At 38.7% G+C, this 19,748-nt stretch overlaps 1 protein-coding gene across 8 annotated transcripts in view; it reads right to left on the bottom strand.

Annotated features, from left to right (window-relative positions):
• Positions 1–307: 307 nt before the first annotated feature.
• ATXN2 (ataxin 2) overlaps positions 308–19,748 on the bottom strand; it is a 115,152-nt gene continuing 95,711 nt past the window's right edge. For 5 of the 8 annotated variants that reach the window (XM_087424221.1, XM_087424213.1, XM_087424214.1 and 2 more), the window contains 7 exons: positions 14,388–14,572; positions 13,919–14,051; positions 10,181–10,234; positions 5,082–5,227; positions 4,128–4,355; positions 1,772–1,940; positions 308–924 (listed from right to left, as the gene is read on the bottom strand). In XM_087424221.1, coding sequence (XP_087280347.1) covers positions 896–924; positions 1,772–1,940; positions 4,128–4,355; positions 5,082–5,227; positions 10,181–10,234; positions 13,919–14,051; positions 14,388–14,572 — 944 coding nt within the window. In that variant the 3' untranslated portion in view covers positions 308–895. The remainder of the gene's footprint in view (positions 925–1,771; positions 1,941–4,127; positions 4,356–5,081; positions 5,228–10,180; positions 10,235–13,918; positions 14,052–14,387; positions 14,573–19,748) is intronic. The other 3 variants (XM_087424215.1, XM_087424216.1, XM_087424217.1) reach the window with 2 other exon arrangements.

Raw genomic sequence — 19,748 nt, 5'->3', positions numbered from 1 at the left:
CTCATTTAGGTTCAGGAGATATTAAAAAGGAAGCTTACAGAATCAGCGTCAGGCTGAGGATGTGGAATTTCAGTGCTGCCCAACTCTGGCCAGCCTTCCTCCTTCTGAAGCAGACCTCTATCCACCAAAGAGAATATTTCAGGCTTGTCTTTTTCTAGAGATACCTTGAACCAGAACTGAAGGTGAAGAAGAAAAATCATTTGACAGCTAACCTTCCAGGATATTAGGAAAGCACACTCAGCCCTCCTGCCTTGATATTACAATCCTATTATAGAAATAGCTTATACAAACACACACTAACTTGATATCAGTTTTTAAAACTTTTTTTATTTTTTAATTTTTTTTAAGTTTTTATTTTATATTATCTACAAAGTAAAAGTTTTTCCCTTAACTTAAAAGTTGAACCACTGTAGACAGTGATCACTTCATCAAACTTGATTTATAAATAATAATCCGTCAGTTTGACGGTAAGAATTTACTGAACCTTTGTCAAGTTTAGTAAAAGGGCGTTCCAAGTCTTGATTTTTTTTTTAAGCGGTAATAGCAGCAAGAATCACTCTTGTTACTTCTTTTGCTAGCTGATGTGTTCATGACTTTCGAGGGTCATTAAAAAATAAATAACTTCCAGTTTCGGCAAGCAGAGCTGGGGTACTTGCGGGACTCTGCAACAGCGTATGGAATTATGGAACAGCCCACAAGTTCCTAAATGCCTCTACTCGGTCCAAATATCTTCCACTGCAAGTGAACTGTTAGCATTCCTATTGGATGTTACAAGAAATCAACATATATTTTTTTAAAAACAAAATAAATGAAATTCTAGTTTTCTGTGCTTCCAGTTGGTAGAAGCAGTAGAAGGGAGGAGGGAATTTGGCCTTTCGGTTCCTCCAGGGCAGCCTTACAACTGCTGTTGGTGATGGGCTTGTACTGTAAAAAAGAAAAGTGAATATTTAAACAGAAAACTGGCAACACTGCACATTAGCCTAGTGTCTTTGCAGCACGTGACTGTAACCTATCCTTGTGCTAGCTGAACAAGACTCAGAATTTAATTCACTCTTTCCCCCTCCCATCTGCACCAAAAGGGGGGAGGGTAGGTGGGTAGGTAGAAACACACCAGTCAGACGTAAAACCACTTCAGATAAAACTCCCAGAAGACTTGTTGCTCATGGGGTAGAGAAAAAGGCCTTAACATACCCCCTCCCCAAATATTAGCCAAGCACCAGTACTGCTTTCAGAGTAACAGGTCAGACTATGAAATGTCGCCATGGCAGCCATCAAGTGTTAGAGCGCAATCACGGGCATTCTCTCCCTGCCAGGGTATAGGCTGGAGCTAAGACTACCCTTGAACCGATCCATACACAGCACTCTCTCATCAGTAGTGTTCTCCAGAGCTACAATCAAACTCTGCCATGGTGGTAACCCCCCCACATGTCAGACTGTTGGGACTCAGGAAGGAAAACGCTGCCCTGTCCAGCCTATCATAACAAGGAAGGCCAACTGAGTCCTAAGCATGCATCAGCGACACAGAATGCTGCTGCTGCTTCTCATCAAGCCAAATCCTGTATACCATCAGAACACGCAGCACAGACTCGGCTCCCGCTGGAAGCCTCAGGCCCTGACACTGAACTGATCGTCACAGTCCCTACTGTGCCACTCTGACGAGTCTTGCTAGTTCTCAAATGCGGGGCTTGAAGCGCTGGCCCTGCCTGCCACTTGACCTGTGCGAGCAGAATGCTTTGGGGTGCCCGGCGGCCCCTGCACACACACGCCTCACCTGAAGGGTGCGTCATATAGGGGAAATGCGCTGTTGTCGAGACTGGAATGGGCTGTAGTGCACTTTGAGCGAGGGCGGCCTGGGGACCGCCGGGTGGCTGTGTCGTCATTAGCATCATTGGCGCATGGGCAGTTGGATGAGAAGGAACCATTCCTGACTGTACATGAGCCTGAAACAGAGAGCTCTTTTACGCATACAGGCAACATCTCCAGCTTAAACAACATGTCAACTGTGTTCCTTTTATTGGGCTCGGGCTCTCAGGAAAGGGCAACAGTCTTTCTCTGGGGATACTCCCTAGTGGATCATCCATTGACCTACAGACATGCTTCACCTGGGTAAAAGTCAGGGCTGCAGTGTCCTAGCCTTAAACATTTCTGATCACTGGCTTCTATCTATGGGGGAGGGTCTTCACAAAGATGAGACCCTTGGTCCAAGGGCAGCTTTCTCAACTTAATAGGAGGCAATATGCAATGATGTTTCAGAATCTGGCTTCCATGTGGGGCCTAAAGTAGTTTAACAGATAACATCCCTTTCAAATAGGAAAGCAAATTATTACATTATAACCAGAGACTGTCAAATTCTGCTCTATGGATCACTTAGCATTCTCCTCGTTTGCCCGTCCCCCTGTGCTTCTTGCCTGCTCACCAGCACTTGAGTGAAGAATGAGCCAGGGCAGTGAGAGAAGAGACTCTCAGGCCCCCTTTACTCTGCTTAAAGATATGCTGATGGAGCAGGAGGAGGAGGAGGTTGCAGTTAATGGCTCCAGTGAGATGGGAGGGGTAATCTGAAATTATCTGAGCCAGCCCAGTGTCCCTGTACCAAGTGAGAGTGAGTTCAACCTGGTCTCACTGTCGAGTTGGAAAGGTTTTAGTCAGCCCAAATAGCTGGATCCCAGCTCTGCAGGGATATGGCAGGGCTAGGAAGAGCCTTCGTTCCCTGCCTCCCATGCTGTGCACTGTTCTAGACCACCATAAGCCTTAAATGAACCGCTGTTTTTACTCTCTTGTATATTCAAATGGGCCCATGGCATACCTGGGCTTCCTTATAAATATTAACCTTTTTGCTCTTTTAGCACAAAAACACAAAAGTGAGGTCTTAGAAACCCCAACTTACATGTAAATTCACATACCTCTCCTTAGCCACCAGCCTCTACTAGACATCTACAGGACCCCAGCTCTCATGAAGCTCCTGATTCAGCCAAACCATGCTGGCCCACATCTGACCAAACCAGCTGCCCTCCCCACCATCCAAAGCAAATCATCCACTGCAGTGCACCACACTACAGAACCTACACTTCTGCAGGGGAGGACACCCAAACTTCCCAGAGCTGTGGAACCAATTACAAGGTCGCCTTCCACTGAGCGGCCTCTCTAGCCCCTGCCACGCCCCAGCCTCAGGGGCGCAACTGTTTGACACGAAATGCAGTTCAATGAGGCAGTCTAGCTTAGACCCGCCTAAGAGTTCTGTGATAAAGGCAGCAAAAAGAGACATGGAATACAGCCGATTCACCCCTAACAGCTCCAGGGAGGGCATCAAGGACAGTGTTAGAGCCCAGCTGCAGTGCAGCTCCTTCTCCTCATTAAGACAATCCAACTTGGCCCTGGATTGCACTGGACTTCTGTCAGCAGCTGATGCCGACAGCAACCACACCTCTCAACCTTTAGAAGCTTACACTGGAGGTGAGCTCCAAAGTGCTTCCAAGGCTGCTCTTTAAGAAAAACGGGAACACCTGGGTGCATCCAGCTTCTACTTACACTGTAACAATGTACAAGGCCAAGCCCTTTCAAGAAGTACAGCATAGGGTCAAAGCGGATGTATGGATAGCCAGGAAAAACAAGTGGAGAGATTTCCTGTCACTAACATTCAAGCTGACAGGCCCAGAGGGTAGTCACCTCAGAGAGCTAAGAATCTGTGAAGGCCCACCCTCCCTGCAAGACTTCTTCCATGTGTGCGTGTGTGTGTGTGCGTGTGTGTGTGTGAGAGAGAGAGAGAGAGAGAGAAAGAAAGAATATATATATGTATACATATATATAGCAATGAAGCTATATAAACATAGCAAAGCAGACACAGAAAGGTGAAGGACTGAGAGGCATTCCAGAGTCCAAGATATTTTTAAGGCCTCAGCTGGGCAATGTTCAAGGACTGACCAATCAGCAACTTCACTGATCCCATTACAAAACCACACAAACATTCCTTTAGGGCCAGATCACATGTATTTGAGTGGGAAAAGGGAGACAGGCAAATGGCATCACACACAGGGTTTTCTAGCTTGGAGAGCGTCTAGCTCTTTGCTGCTTATCTGATAACCTTCATATTCTACTTGGTCTTCACAGAAAGCTGGCTAAAGCTGGTTTACCTGAGGTACATGGGCCATGTGGGGTGGATTGGTGTATGCCGGCTGAACATGAGAAGGATGAATCGTAAAGACGGTCTGTTGTGCTGTTGGGAAACTATTTTGTGGCGATTGCGTATTGGAGGCAGGTGTCATGGAAGGTGGGGTTGGTGCGAGCCCCGCGTGGTAAATGGCTGACTGCTGCTGTGGACTGGCCAGATGGAGAGCCTGGGCAGCCTGGTGCTGATGGTGCTGCAAAGCAACAGGAAAGAACTGAGAAAAAACTTCTTTAATGAAAAGCAGTTAAGGGTCACACACAAAGCTGAACTCTGCACATGAAAACAGGCTCTACCTGGGCCCATCTAAGATGAGGGGCAATGCTAAGTACAAGAGAATGCCACAGGGTGGTAAGAACAGGGCTGGGGGGGCCTCCTGTTCAAAGACATTCCTTTCTGGAGTGCAAGCCAGATTCTCAGCCTGGCAAGTTACCAGCCCTCAGCCAAGCAGTGGTAAAACAAGTCTACTGCCCCAGGAGGGGAGGGGAGGGGGAGGGGGAGGGGAGGGGGAGGGGAGGAGGGAGGTATTCACAGATTGGGTCAAAGAGATTCTTAAATGCCTCTCTGTTAACAAACATGATTAAAGACGCTAATAGGAAAAAACTCATCGTATAAACATTAGGAATGAAAAAAAAAAGTCGCCCCATGCAAATTCCTTACTTTATGTTAAATTAGATTTTTCAATATTGATAAATTTCTAGAATTTATCCAATCACCTTATTCTCAATATGTATCAATGTGACTTAAAAACCAACCAACCAACCCCAGAGGCACAGCCTGCAGGACTGTATGCTGGCTCCATGAGGCAGGGCTGCTAGGTGTTTTGATCATGTGGTACCTAGCACCCTGCCTGGCACTGGAAAAAACGCTCCTTAACAGAATGAGAAAGCAGTTCTGTGAAGGCCTCTCAGTTTCTCCTTACCTGAACAGGACTGGGTGCAGGATGGCTCCCACCATGTTGGCTTTGCTGCTGTCCGGTGGGGGTAGCTGAAGGCTGAGGATGTGGAGTATGTGGGTGTAGGGTAGCATTAGGGTGTGCATACTGCTGAGCAAGGGAGCCAGTGGAAACTAAAGTGAAAAAAAAAGTAGTGTGTAGAATCGACAGGTGTCATGATCTTAATTGCTCTTCTATGCCTCCTCAACTGAACTTTCTTGATGCTCAATGCCTAACTTATGCTGTTACCAATCTCTATTTTGGTATTTGACTCCATTTAAACCATCCATTTTCTTGAAAAAATAAGTGTGAAGTTATTGCTTAACAATCAGACTAGCATTTTATTCATACAACACAGCTGTATACACTATATTGAAATTTAATTAAATTTATTCTTAAAACAGTCACCAGGTTTTCCTGAAAAGGCAACTTAACAACATAGGCAGAAGCAATTCAAACAATCTTTCTCTCTTCCTCTCTCTCTCACAGACACACACACACACACACACACTTTAGCTCAAGGCCATCATCTGGCTAACCTCACCATGCTACTGCCCTGGAGCTGGGGCAGTGACCCATGGGCACAGATTATATAGGGGCTGGCGGAAGGGGCTGGATAAGGTATGTGGCAAAGCCAGGGCTCTATCTTCAGTGCCAAATGACCACAATCTCTCTCAGCTGAACACAGAAGCCACTCTGCCACTCAGTTTGTTCCCTGGGCCCTCCCTGCTCAAGGCACTTTCACCTGCGCCTTGTAAAATTTAGTACATGGAGTTACCTAAACTATGTAGAAAAATGAACTCCCTTCAAAGTATCCCAGCCTTTAGAAAGAATTTTACTACAGTAACTTCAAAGGAAATATGATGGGCCAGTTTAAGTAAAAACGTGTTCATTAAAGATAAGAACCCAAAGCCAATTTTGTGAATCTCAGCACAGACCATACCTTGGTACAAAACGGGGCGATAGGTATAAACTCAGTTGTTCATGTCTTCCCCAAATAGCAATTTGAGAATCAAAAGCACAGTAAGATGGGGTCATTGCTCCAGTGACTATTGATAGCACTGATACAAATCTAACCACGATGTGGCAAAGAGCTGAGGACAGTGTTCTAAAGACACTTCTCTAGCAACGTGTGACTTCCAACCTTCTTGCCAACTAATCCTAAAATCCCTGAGAAGCTAAGCCCATACACAGAAACAATTCCAAAATAGTTCCTCGTGTTCTTCATGTGATGTGTTAGCAGATACAGACACATAGGGAACGAATGGAAAGCAAGCACTGCTTTGGGATCAGGCACCCCAACTCCAGCAGTCTGATAGGCAAGGCTGCCAAGAGTCACCGGCAGAGAAGACTCTGGGTATGTCCCATGTAAATGTTACGCAGAGGGTTAGGCACACGAAGCAATTCTGTAATGCTTGACATTGTAGGGCCAAGGGCCACCAACACTCCAGCCCAACTGGTTATCTCCCCAACTACAGATGTATCTTTTAAGGGCGAGGCAAAGAGCCAGTGCTAGGATCACCTGTGCATCCACTGCCAACGCCATAGTGGGCATTAACATTCGTTAATACCCAGATTAGATGGAACAAAGCACTTTTGTTTATACACTGGGAATTTCCTAACTAGAAGAGTTAACATACACTGGAACATATTAACAAGGAAAACTGGGGCAACATATTCTCTGGGTGTTTTTCAGAAGAGTCAGTGACTGTTTTTTGGGAGCTGGGAAAAATAATGTGCTTACTTTCCTGAGCTCCACAACAGTACCCCATGAGTCCATGAAAGTAGTCAATGTCTTCCTTCTAATTCACTGGCTTATTAAAAGGCCATTCTTCACCATCATACTCATTAAGTTAACTTTCAGATTCCCCCAAAACTGTCTAGGCACTGATTGGGTCGAAAAGACTTGACATAAATTTTGAATCTGACTTTATTCTTGTGAAAATCTTACACTTATTTTCAAATTTATTTTTAAATAATTAAAATAGCCACATGTAGCTAGTGGCTACTGATTAGACAGCACAATTTGTACCACATTTCCATCATCACAGAAAGTTCTATGGGACAGTGAAATCTAGAGTCATTCACACTCCCTTATTTTCACACAATCAGCCTTAAAAGTCCTCCCTACCTCCAAGCTTCTTAAATGTTTCATTTGTAACAATATTAAATCTATTTGGGGGAAAGCAATTTCCAAATCCCAAATTCTATTTATGCGGTTTCATGAAGACACAATACAGAATCTCAAGAGTTTCTATTTATTTTTTAAACTTTATTTAAGAAATTTTTGTACTCAAAAGTTTTAAATTTCACTTTTACCATCTAAGCAAAATATTAAGAAAATAAAAAGTAACAATAAATAAAAAATATACTCTAGCTGGGTGCTATATTAATTTTCACACATCAAAACATGGCCATGATAAAGAGAATTATACCCATGGAGTCTCTTAATGAAGTTATTCATCAATTAGAAAAATGTTAAAATCTTGAAATCTGGAGAAAATTAAAGATGAAATATTTCTTATTATGCAAAAGGCATCTCTGTGATAGTACTTTACCAATATTGAAAAGCTATAAAATACTCTAATCTATATCTCATTTGCATTCATAGCACAAATACTTCAAATAATCCAAGATGAGTGCATCTATATAGGCTCTGTTTAAAAAACCCATCCTTTTCCTACCTAAACATCAGTAAACTACAATGCATTATAAGAAAAATCAAGCAGATATAAATGTACACCACAAGCTGCAAATAAAATTCAAGGAGGTTTAATTAGAAATATTTTCCTTTGTTCATCTTCTTGCTTAAAAGATATTTGCTAAGCAAGTACCTTATCTAGGAACTCTTGTTCCCCCCTCAAATATGAAAACTGAGCAGCTAATTGGGAAAAATGTGAAATTCAACACTAATTCAGTACTAATAATGAAAATATAGTTTGGTTCCTTGAAAGGCCGGTTAAGAATGAGACAAAGAAAGGTGAGATGAGAGGAAAATTAAAATGCTGAGGGGGAAAAAAAGGTTGGAAGGGAAGAGAGAGATAAGAAAAAGGAACCAAAATAGAAAAAATATAAGAGAATCAGGGAAACGGAGAGGTGGAGAGCCAAGGGCAGTACGTTCTGGGCTCTACTGAGCTATGTGTATCACTTAACTGCTTTAATTATACATGCTCATTAATTTAGCTAAAGATTCCGGAGAGGTTAAAAATAAAGTGAATTTTCTTCAAAATTCTGATTTAGCTATTCCATCAGTTAAACTTCTATCGATAAAACTTAAGTTGCCTTCATGAAACTTGAATTAGGTCAAGCTAATCAAAGAAGTATTGCTTTTCCTAGCCAGACCTAGTTTAGAAGATTCCCCACTCACTGTGCTCCTTGGTATAAATGCTTAAAACTCTAAATATACGATTTGTCAAATCCTCATAACACTAACCACATTCCACAAAGAGTTTCCTAAGCCATGATCTTACAGAAGCCCAGTCAGTCCATAAGGTTGTGTGTTTAACTTGTAACTAGGTTTTGTTGTTTTGACCTTGGATGCACAAGTCCTGAGAGATCACCAGCACTGCAAATCTTTAAAAAAATGAAACAAAACAAAATCTTCCAACTTGTAAATTTGATGTTAAATTCAGAAAAAAGGAAGTGAAGGGAAGTTGAAAACTCTTTAAAAGGGGAGTAAAAGGCAACTAGACCAAATCATGACAAAATGGCTTGGGGGTGGGGTGGGGTACAAAGCAGCACATTAAATTACAAATAGCAGCCCCACTGTTAGTTTCTTTTAAAAAATACTGATATTCCCTTTTAGGGGAAGTTGTCCTAAGGCAGTTAATGCTTAGGTGTGATGATTAAGGACCTTTTAGCTACTTAGCAGGAAACTGATTCCAAAATTACTAACAGAGACAGTAAGATGGTGAGGATAACTACATTTGAGACCTCAAATTGAGTACATAATAAAATTAATTACTGATGCTGTCTTTTACATACTATATCACATACATAGTTTCCCTTTAATAGTATATATATATATACAGCAAGACTCCTTTTTAAAGAGCATCTATTAAAGGATTAAATTTGTTAACATTTCCTAGCACCAAATAAATAATATGTACACACTTATTTTTGGATACCAAGTCATGGCACAATTAATGAAAATTTAAGTCAAAATGTTTTCTAAATGCTTTTTAAAATCTGGCATTTAGTAGATTCAGACATTGAGTCATTCTAAACTAATTCAAAATTTAGTCTCTAACATAAAATTTCAATCCTTAATATCCCTTAGAATATAGTATTTCACATAAAGTGACACATACTACTGGCATAAATTTCCAAAGGATTTCTGCAAGTTAGTACCTTTCCTATCCAAGTACCAAAAGTCCATGACTAGCCTTATTTAAAAATTGCCCTACCAATAGAGAAAACACACCTTACCAGTTCATTTCCAAAAGAAAGCCCTGCCCAGACTTGCTCCATTTAGGAGCAACCACGTACCTTTTCACTAGTGGTGAGAGGGGCCGGCATTGCCAAAGACAGTCTCGGGTAGAAATTGGGCTGCTCGGTCATGCTTTCCCGCTTAAGCTCAGGACATCCTGAGGTGTCCGCTACCTGAGTATTTTAAACCTCCAGTCATGCAAAGACTGAAAAGACAGAAATGTTCCTCCCATAGTATTTCAACCTATTCCATTAAAAAATCCTTGTAAGGATAAATTTCTTCTTCACAGGACACTAAAAAACTAACGTTTTAAGTTCTTGTTACTAAGCTTGTGGCTTGGTTTAAAAAAAAAAAAAAACTGTTCAGGAAAAGTTTCTCTGAACAATGAAAATATTAGGCATTTCCAAAACAGTCACATGTTTGCTTGGTATGCAAAAATTAATTTCTGAAACAACTCAACTTTTTATTAACTCCAGCTTTCTTAAAGCTGGGTCATATTTCCTTTTTTAAAACTCTCAATTGTTTACCGATATACATATTTTTAATGATTTTGTCTGGCACAAGGAAAATATTGCTCAACAAGTCTATTCCCTTAACACGTATTCTTTAAAAAGTGTTTTACTGTTCAATTAAAATTAGTATAAAAAACCCAACTCACTGGCAAAGTAGAAAGAAGGGCTTGTCTCCTTGTTGTATGGTAATTTGGGACATGCTGAATTTGGGAAATAGAAAGGTAAATTAGCCTTTTAAGGTGTGCATTTTCCTAATTTTCTGGAAAGGTTGACATATTTAGTAATTTCTTTTTGTATTCATGCATAATTCATTTTTCTTATTTTACAAGAGATGACAGGCACTTGAAACACTGCTATAAAATTAAGTAAGATAGGGCTGAATCAAAAGACATTTTTCTTCTGTATTGGAGTGTCAAGTTCCACATGCCGACTCGCTTAAATGGAAGAAATAAAATTATTATCTAATAAAAAACCAACATGGCATTCCATCGAACAACTGATGTAAACAATATACCAAAATAAATGAATATTTACCAAGTTTAATTCAAAAGACTCAATTTTGCAAATCATTATTAATAAAAATGTCATTATTCTGCAAGATGCTTATTGGGCATCTGGTAGTGGATCCAAAAGTTTAGAAGCATAATATTAGTAATATTAAACATGGTTATGATATTATTTCTTGTTAAAACGTCTACATAAAGAGGTGTGTGTGTGTGTGTGTGTGTGTGTGTGTGTGTGTGTATTTAAGTATACTTGAAAAGGATATGCACCAAAATGTTAACAGCTGGAAGGATAAGAGGTGCATTTTAAATCTTTTTGCCTACTTTATTGTCCAGTTTATCTGTGTTCAAATACCAAAAAACAAACCAAAAAAGGATTCTGGATCTAACTCTTCTTGATGGCTTTAGTTAGAAGAGAAAGTTTCATTATTACTATTTCTGAAAGGGAAAACAACACTGCCATAAAACAAAATTAGATGAATTACAAGACTAGATGGTAAGCAAACAAAAAGTAACTTCTTAGGAGGGAGGGAGCAGAGGCAATGATAAAAGTTAGACTAAGGTTAAAGAGACGAAGTTTGTGATCAAAGTCCTCTCTAAGATAGCTAGAAAGAAAACAAGGTCAACAACAACTTAGAATATACATATACATCTCCTAATACTTTAACTGTTCAGTAATCTGTTAGCATATTTATATTAAATATACCAACAATTTAAAAACCATAATCAGTCTTTCATTTTGCAGTCATTAATGATCCTTTTTATTCTCAAAGCCTTTTGCTACAGCCATAATAATTAGCGAATGGCAAAAAGGTAACATATAATTGTCACCAACATCTGGGTGCATATTCTTTTGTTTGTATAAAAAGTTTAAAAAATCTAGATAGGGCGTAGCTTAAAAATAAACATAATTCATACTCAAAATATTTGGTTCCTTTGGGAATATAAAATATAAATTGTTGGAAATTATTATAAAATTAGCATTTCCATGCAACAGTTTTGTCTTAGTTTAAAATAATGTACTTAAAATGTGCCTATATTTGGCATAATTAGGATTTGGAAGATCTAAAATAATTGAAATAAATTACTGAAGAATTAATAAACTTGCTTTAGCAGATAAATTATGGCTTATGATGGCAAAGAACAAAATAATTCATCATTTCCTAATGTTCTTTTTAGGGTATGAAATATCCAAAAGAGAACCTTGGTTAACCAGCAACAATCATACCAAGTCCACAGCCTTGCTCCTAGCCTGCCCTCATCAACAGACATCAATTAAACACAACCTGTGTAAATTATAGGAGAGTAGTTCAGATTTGGTTGAGCAACTTTCTCCTGGCATTAAAGAACTGGTTCTGATGACTAGTCCATTCCAGATTTCACTGGACATTAGTCCAATGTTTTGTTTTGTTTGCAATATTTCCTATTTACCCACACTTAAATGGACTTCAGGGCCCAAGGCCAACTGCTTTTCAAATGGAAATGTTCTGGGACGGTAGTTATAAAAACCATTAGAGCCTCAAATACAGTATTTACTGTACAGGCTGTTTCAAACCAATGAACACCCAACCAAAAGACAAAGCCAGATGTTGGCAGTGTGTGAACACATTGAAGAGCAAGATTCTGCTCAACATCACAATATTACTACACTGTCTCAAAAGCATGGGTACATAAATAGCAATTGCCTAAAAGCAATGGAAATTTTAGCTCTAAAGTTTCAGATCTTATTCCAAGGGGAATATGCCAGAAAATGGAGGAAAGAAATGTTTTTTCCACTTGTTAAATCATGATGTATTCTCCAGAAATGTATAAACAATCATAAAGAACTTTTCACCTAAACCTTTAGCAAATTGGAAAATTGTTGAAATGTATACAAACTGCATAAAAGCCAGTGTGATAAATCAAAGATGCCTTTTCATACATACTTAGTCCTGGTTAAAACAACTAAAGACAAGCCTATGACAGGGGATCATAACCAAAATCATAAGCCAAATCAGTCTGTCAGTATAGTTTTCACTTAGATTATGGCTGGGCTTCTTGAAAGAAATGTTTTCCAAAATGTATCAATTACATCATTTTTATGTAAATGCTAATCCACAATAGAAAGTTTTAAGTAATAATGTGGAAAATTAAGATCAGACTTAAGTATTTTATAAAAATAATGCCTTTAATCACGTAAAATTCCTATCACTAGTGAATCTGTGTGCAAGGAGCATGCCTCCAGGAAGAACGCCTAAGTGGTGGGTTATGGGTGACAAGAAGGATGATTGCTGCTGCCTGAGTTCTACTCCTGTTAACCTACAACATGTTATACGCTGTTATCTAAAGTTAAAAAAATGAAAATCTTTACATTCTTAGTCATTCAACAAGTTTAAAGAGGTTTAAAAAATGAAATGTTCATGTAGTTACATGTAATTGTAATTTCATTCTTATAGTGGTATACTTTTCAATTGTCTGAATAAACTTGAATTTCTCTCCTCCCATTCCAAAAAGCTGAAATGCCAATGGGAAAACCTAAGTGACAGTATAGGAGTTCTCAGAAAAGTTCAAAACAAAACTTACATCTTAATGAAACTGGTACTAATTAAAGGTGCATTCTGAAAAACTATCATAATATGGGACAAAGCCATTCATTCGATATTACAAGATATAAGTGGAAATCTTATTTTAAGTTCTCAACATTGAAAACCAGATTATTTTAGTACTTTAGACAGCTGCTAAGTTGACCTGTACAAAGTTCTCTGGCCACAAAACTAAGATGGTAATTTTTGATTATTGTTCTCACATACATTGTTTAATTTTATATAGACTACTTCTCATTTTCGTTTTACCATTGTTTGTATTGATTCAAGTGTGAATCATGTCTAAAGCAGATCTAATATTACACACTTTTGACCACTTAAAATACAGCATAATGCAGAAACACAGTAGCATTACAACAAATAGCAAGAAATATATGTAATGCCAGTGACCCCCAGAGCAAGGAGTGAAGCAGAATGTTTTCTTGCCGGAGAGTGCTTTCATTATGGCAAAACTTTATTGTGTACCTCAGGCAGGGCATACCAAATAATAATACTGATAAGGAAGAGGAGGAAGATACCTTTCTCCACAAAAGATGCTTTCTGTTACACACATCACTACATTTTAGTTAAAGTAAGGAGAAACATTTGAAGACAGAGGAATTTCAGGAACAAAAGTAGGAATAATTTGCCAAGACTCATAACAAGTCAGAGATAGAAATGCATTCATCTTTTCTTTAGATTCTTGACCCTCAATGTCATAAAAGGCCAAGTTATTCTTAAACAGAGTACCTTTTCAGAGCTTTAAAACAAATGAAGAATAGTCACACACACTGAAAAAGACAAACAAAGTGCCTCCTACCATACATCGCATGCGTCTGCTCATGAGCCCCGTACTGAGTTGCAGAAGAAGATACTAAACCAGGCTGGGCATGTGCTGGTGGTGCCATCATTCTAGCATTACCCTGTATTACAGGACTATAGACATGAGGATGCTGTGTTCAAACAAAAAATAAAGAAAAAATATTAAAATATCAAATAGAGTCATGCAGATTTTAGTTAGATGTCTTAACTCCATGGTTTCCACATTTCCAGAAACGACTCTAAAAATTCTAAAACTTTTCTTATTGATTTCCTTTGAAACACTTACACTAATCAGCAATCTTCTAATACATATTAAAAAGGCTCCCCAAACCCTTAGCTATCTACCTTACCATAACACAAAGAACAAAATATAAAGGAAAACCCCTTTACCATATTAAAAGGTAAAATTAGGTTATTTAAAGGGAACAAAAATTAAGAGTTAGGTCATATCAACCTTACAGCCTTACCTGAGATTGATAATGTGGCACATGCTGAACAAGAGGCTGATTTGGAAACTGCTGAGGACTGTAGGCAACGTATTGTGTGGAGTAAGCTGGTGGGGTGGCCACAATTGGTGGGCCTGCTGCTGAGGCTGGGTGCATCATGGTGCTCTGATGATGCTGGTCTTGCCGCTGTTGGGGCATATTTGGTACTGCAGAAAAAGATGACCTAGTATTAGAAAACAGCATCTCCTCAGCATAAATACATGAACATGGTCCACAAGGCTCTACATGATTTGACCCTCCTGCCTGCCTCCAATGCCATGTTAGACCACCCTCACCACCACACTTCAGCCACTCTGGGCTGTTTTCCTATCACACATGCTATTCCTCAACCTCAAACACTGATCCCCAACCCCCTGTTTGGATAATTCTGACTTGTCCAGGTGTCAGCTTGAAAGAAACTTCCTCCGAGACTCTCTACGATGACCCCCATGCTTGATCAGGTCCCTGTAATAGACTCTTACAGCACTACGAAACAACGTTCCCTTCATACTACTTCTCAGATAATCCCTGTTTGATACACCAAATTATGCCACTTGCTAGAGAAGGGCATTGGATTTATTCAAAGAAAAACAAAAATACAACAAAAAACCAAAACAGACCCAACGCTAATCTTAACTCCATCTTTCTTAATTTCCCACCACTGAATTCTTACACAACTTCTTGCTCTTTCTTAAACACAGCAGGTTTCTAAATAATAGCTCTTTTAAAAATTACTTTTATTATTTCACACAGATTTCTGCCTATAGTCCTCCCCCTCTAAAAGCTCTAGTTAAGAATTTAGCTCAACTGTCATCCTCTCTGTAATGTCTTGCCCAGCTCCCCCACAAAAGAGCTAGCTGCATGCTCTGTGTAGTTTTCCTCATGTGTCTTTATGGCATTGACTGTTGTCTGTGAGGGGTTTATAGTGTGATGTTAATCAATCCACATGAGGGAATCATGAACCACAGCTTACAAGGTATGAAGCACAAAAATGTATAACTTGGTAGGTTCATAAAATCATCAGCAATGATTATATAAGTAACTGCTAATTTACAGACAGAATTTGGTTTTTATTTTAAATGTTTGAGATTTTTTGCTAAAAATTTAATGACTGTTGCTGAAATTTAGGAGAGCTAGATATCTACTGTTTTATTTGTTTAGAAAAGCAAGCTAGAAAACAGAAGAAACCAACACAGTAATATTTTTCTGAATTTAATTTCGAGATTCTACATATTGAAAAAGCATCTCCTTTTAGTAAAGAAAAGCCACCTCAAACTCAAATATAATTTTGATCAAATGAAAGTTTGTTTAATTAAGCTTACTAACTGAGCTTAACCTATTCACCCTCACTATTTTTTCTGACACTTGATTATGACCCTTACATATAAAAATTTTTAAAAGCTAGTCAAGTTTATTGTCTTTTTTAAAATTAAAAATTCTAGTTACAAAAACATAATGCTTGAATACAATCTTAAAAGACAAAAAATTCAACAATACAAAACAAAATTCCCCTTTCCAACTATTTGCATACCATTCTCTTCCCCAAAGAGCAACGACTGTATGTAGCCTTTTGGATCATCTTCTGTGCATATGCACATATGCATATGTATGTATACAGAGATACACTTGGTTTTATGGTGGTTTTTTTTTTTCCTCCTAATATGAATCTACCTTAAGTTAAAGTACAATTTAGAGAGATGATACTTTAGCCATGTCCTTATGTCAGTGGTTTTCAACTGAGAGCAATTTTGCCTTTCAAGGGATATGTGGCAATGTCTGGAGACATTTTTAGTTGTCACAGTGGGGGGATGGGGAAGTCACTATTAGCATCTAAAGTGTAGGGGCAGGGATGCTAATAAATATCCTACAGTACACAGGATACCCCTCCTCCCCCACACAAAGAACATCTGTCCCCAAATGTCAATAATGCTAAGCCTAAGAAATTCTACTTTACGTTAATCAAGTCCTTGACTTGGGCATATTTTCAAACACAACTCAATTTTTCTCACAGGTTGCAAAAAAGGTAATACTGCATTATGTACCAAGAAGACAAAAGAGGTGGTTTTGTGCAAAGGCCCCATTATCATGCAGGAAAGATATGCTTATACAACCCATGCCTGCATTTCAGAAGCAAGTACTTGACTTCACCTGTTATCTGACAGAGTAAAGTAGCAGGATATAAAATTAACATCAAGACAGCAACAGTCTTCATATATAGTACTTCGTAAACTTACTTCATAAGCAACTACTCAGAAATTGCAATGGAAAAGATGACCCTGGTTTATATTAACAATAAAAAAAATATATATCCAGGAGCTGGTCCCACGCCTAGTGGTTAAGTTCTTGTGCTCCACTTCGGCGGCCTGGGTTTGGTTCCTGGGGGTGGACCTACACCACACGTCGGTGGCCACGCTGTAGCGGCAACCCACATACAAAACAGAGGAAGAAGACAGGGCCGGCCCCATGGCTTAGCGGTTAAGTGCGCGCGCTCCACTACTGGCGGCCCGGGTTCAGATCCCAGGCGCGCACCAACACACCGCTTCTCCGGTCATGCTGAGGCCACGTCCCACATACAGCAACTAGAAGGATGTGCAGCTATGACATACAACTATCTACTGGGGCTTTGGGGGAAAAATAAATAAATAAAAAATTAAAAAAAAAAAAAAAACAGAGGAAGACTGAAGCAGATGTTAGCTCAGGGTGAATCTTCCTCAAGCAAAAAGAGGAAGATGGGCAACGGATGTTNGCTCAGGGCAAATCTTCCTCAGCACAAAAAAAAAAAAAAAAAAAAATGAAGGCATAAACTGAACAAACACACAAAACCTTTAAGAGAAACTTAAAACTACTACTGAATATACAAAAGCAGATTTAAACAAGCAGAAAAGCATAATGTGTTTTTGGATAGGAAGACTCAATATAAAGATAGCAATTCTCCCCTAAGTTAATTGATAAATTATAAGTTTATAAATTTAATGTGATTCTAATAAAAATGCTGACTGGAAAACTGAATGTCAAAATTCATGAGTTCATACTGATAAAACAACAACAAAAAACCCTCATTGGTCAACCTTTAGAGGATAATAGGAAACCAACTGATTATTTTGAGAACTGCCTTGAAATGATGGGCATTTTAGTTGTCTTTCTTGCACAAACTACCTCACAGAAACCAAATAGTTTGACAAGGTAAAATTTGTCTTTGTATAAATATTTTCTTTGTATAAATATTCCCCCTAATAAGTGAAGAAGGGATGTGATAGAAAATGTCATCATTTTGCAACTCTTAATGAAATAATGGATCTAGGGCTAGACAATGATCATCAATGGCTGCTAAAACAGAGAAAAGCTGGTAGGACATTTTATCCTGGATAGATAAGGTGGCCAAATTACTTCTACTATCACAAAAAAGAAAGATGACAAGGGGCCGGCCCGGTGGCGCAAGCGGTTAAGTGCGCGCGCTCCGCTACGGCGGCCCGGGGTTCGCTGGTTCGGATCCCGGGCGCGCACTGACGCACTGCTTGGCAAGCCATGCTGTGGCGGCGTCCCATATAAAGTGGAGGAAGATGGGCACAGATGTTAGCCCAGGGCCGTCTTCCTCAGCAAAAAAAAAAAAAAAAAAAGAGGAGGATTGGCGGATGTTAGCACAGGGCTGATCTCCTCACAAAAAAAAAAAAAAAAAAAGAAAGATGACATTATATGACACCTAGTGAAAGTACACACACCATCTATGAAACATTCCAGATTAAGAAAAATACAACCTATGGGCCGGCTCCGTGGCTTAGCGGTTAAGTGCGTGCGCTCTGATGCTGGCGGCCCGGGTTCGGATCCCGGGAGCGCCCCGAGGCACCACTTCTCCGTCCAACGCGAGGCCGAGTCCCACGTACAGCAACTAGAAGGATGTGAACCTATGACATACAACTATCTACTGGGGCTTTGGGGGGAAAAAAATGAATAAATAAAATCTTTAAAAAAAAAAGAAAAATACAACCTAATCTTATTAAGCCTCTCATCTACTATCAGTTTACAAGGATTACAGGGGACAGAAGACCATTTTAAACACCACCACTGGGATGCAATCCATGAAATTCAGATGGTGGGAAAGAATACAAGACCAACAAGCTGGATATAAATAAGATAGGGAAGGGGAAAAAACTAAGGGGAAAATTATAAATTGAGAGAGACTTATCCTTAAGAGAGTATATCAATCGAATGAAAAATGTGGGCTTTGGCTCAACAAGCCAACTATTAAAAAAATTGATAAGACAGTAAGGGAAATTTGTACTCTGGATATTTGATAGCAAGGAATAACTGCTAATTTTTTTAGGCATGAATACTATTAACAGTATTAACCGTTATTAACGTATTAATATATATGTCATACATTAACATATATTAATACATTAATATAAAGTATTCATGTGGTACAGTTAAATATGATTTAAAACAAGAAAGTCACAGCTCATAAAGATACACACTGAAATATGGATGGATGAAATGATGTGATGTCCAGGACTGCTTCAAAATAACCCAGTGAAGGCAGGGTGCAAGAGATTGAGGATATGAATGAACACAACTGGCCATGAGCTGATAATGTCTTTAAATTTTCATAATAAAAAGTTACCACAACATGAAATAATTTTTTAAAAATGACTTAAACATGATAAACAAATGCAACCTGTAAAGCTCAATTTGGAACAAATTAACTGTAAAAAAATATATTTTAAAGATAGCCAGAGAAATCTGAGGATATTAGAGAACTACTGTTAATTCCTTCTAGGTGTGATAATGGTCTTGTAGCTGTTTTGTTTGTTTTAAAGACTCCTTATCTTATATAATTATAAAATGAAATATTTACAGATGAAATAATATATATCTGGGATATGCTTCAAAATAATCTGATAGGGGAGGGATACTGTATATGAAAAAAAATTGGCCATGAGTTTATAATTGTTAAAGCTGAGTGATGAGTACTTTTATACTATTGTACTATTCTAAGTGCCTATTTGTATATGTTTAACATTTTCAATAATAGAAAGGTTTTTAAAAGTCAACTGATTTTTTTATTTAGTAGTCAAGCTGAATATCAAGCTCATATGGAAAAATAAACAAAGAAGAAAAGTCAAGAGAACTTGAAAAAAAAAATTAATGTTGCAACTGTTTGGATGGAAAAGTAGTCCTATCAGATAGACAGACTATAGCACATCAAGTTTTAGGGATGTAGCTAAAGCAATGATTTGAAATTTGTAGCTTTAAACACTTCTATCAGAAAACAAAGTTTTAAAATCAACAATCTAAGTAACCACCTTAAGAAACTAGAAAAAGAATAGCAAATCCAAAGAAAGCAAA

This window comes from Ceratotherium simum, chromosome 35, assembly GCF_057802395.1.
Source record: "Ceratotherium simum simum isolate JZ-2026a chromosome 35, ASM5780239v1, whole genome shotgun sequence".
Taxonomy (NCBI): Eukaryota; Metazoa; Chordata; class Mammalia; order Perissodactyla; family Rhinocerotidae; genus Ceratotherium; species Ceratotherium simum.
The sequence above is the reverse complement of the archived record's forward strand: the minus strand, read 5'-3'. Positions and strand labels throughout refer to the sequence as shown.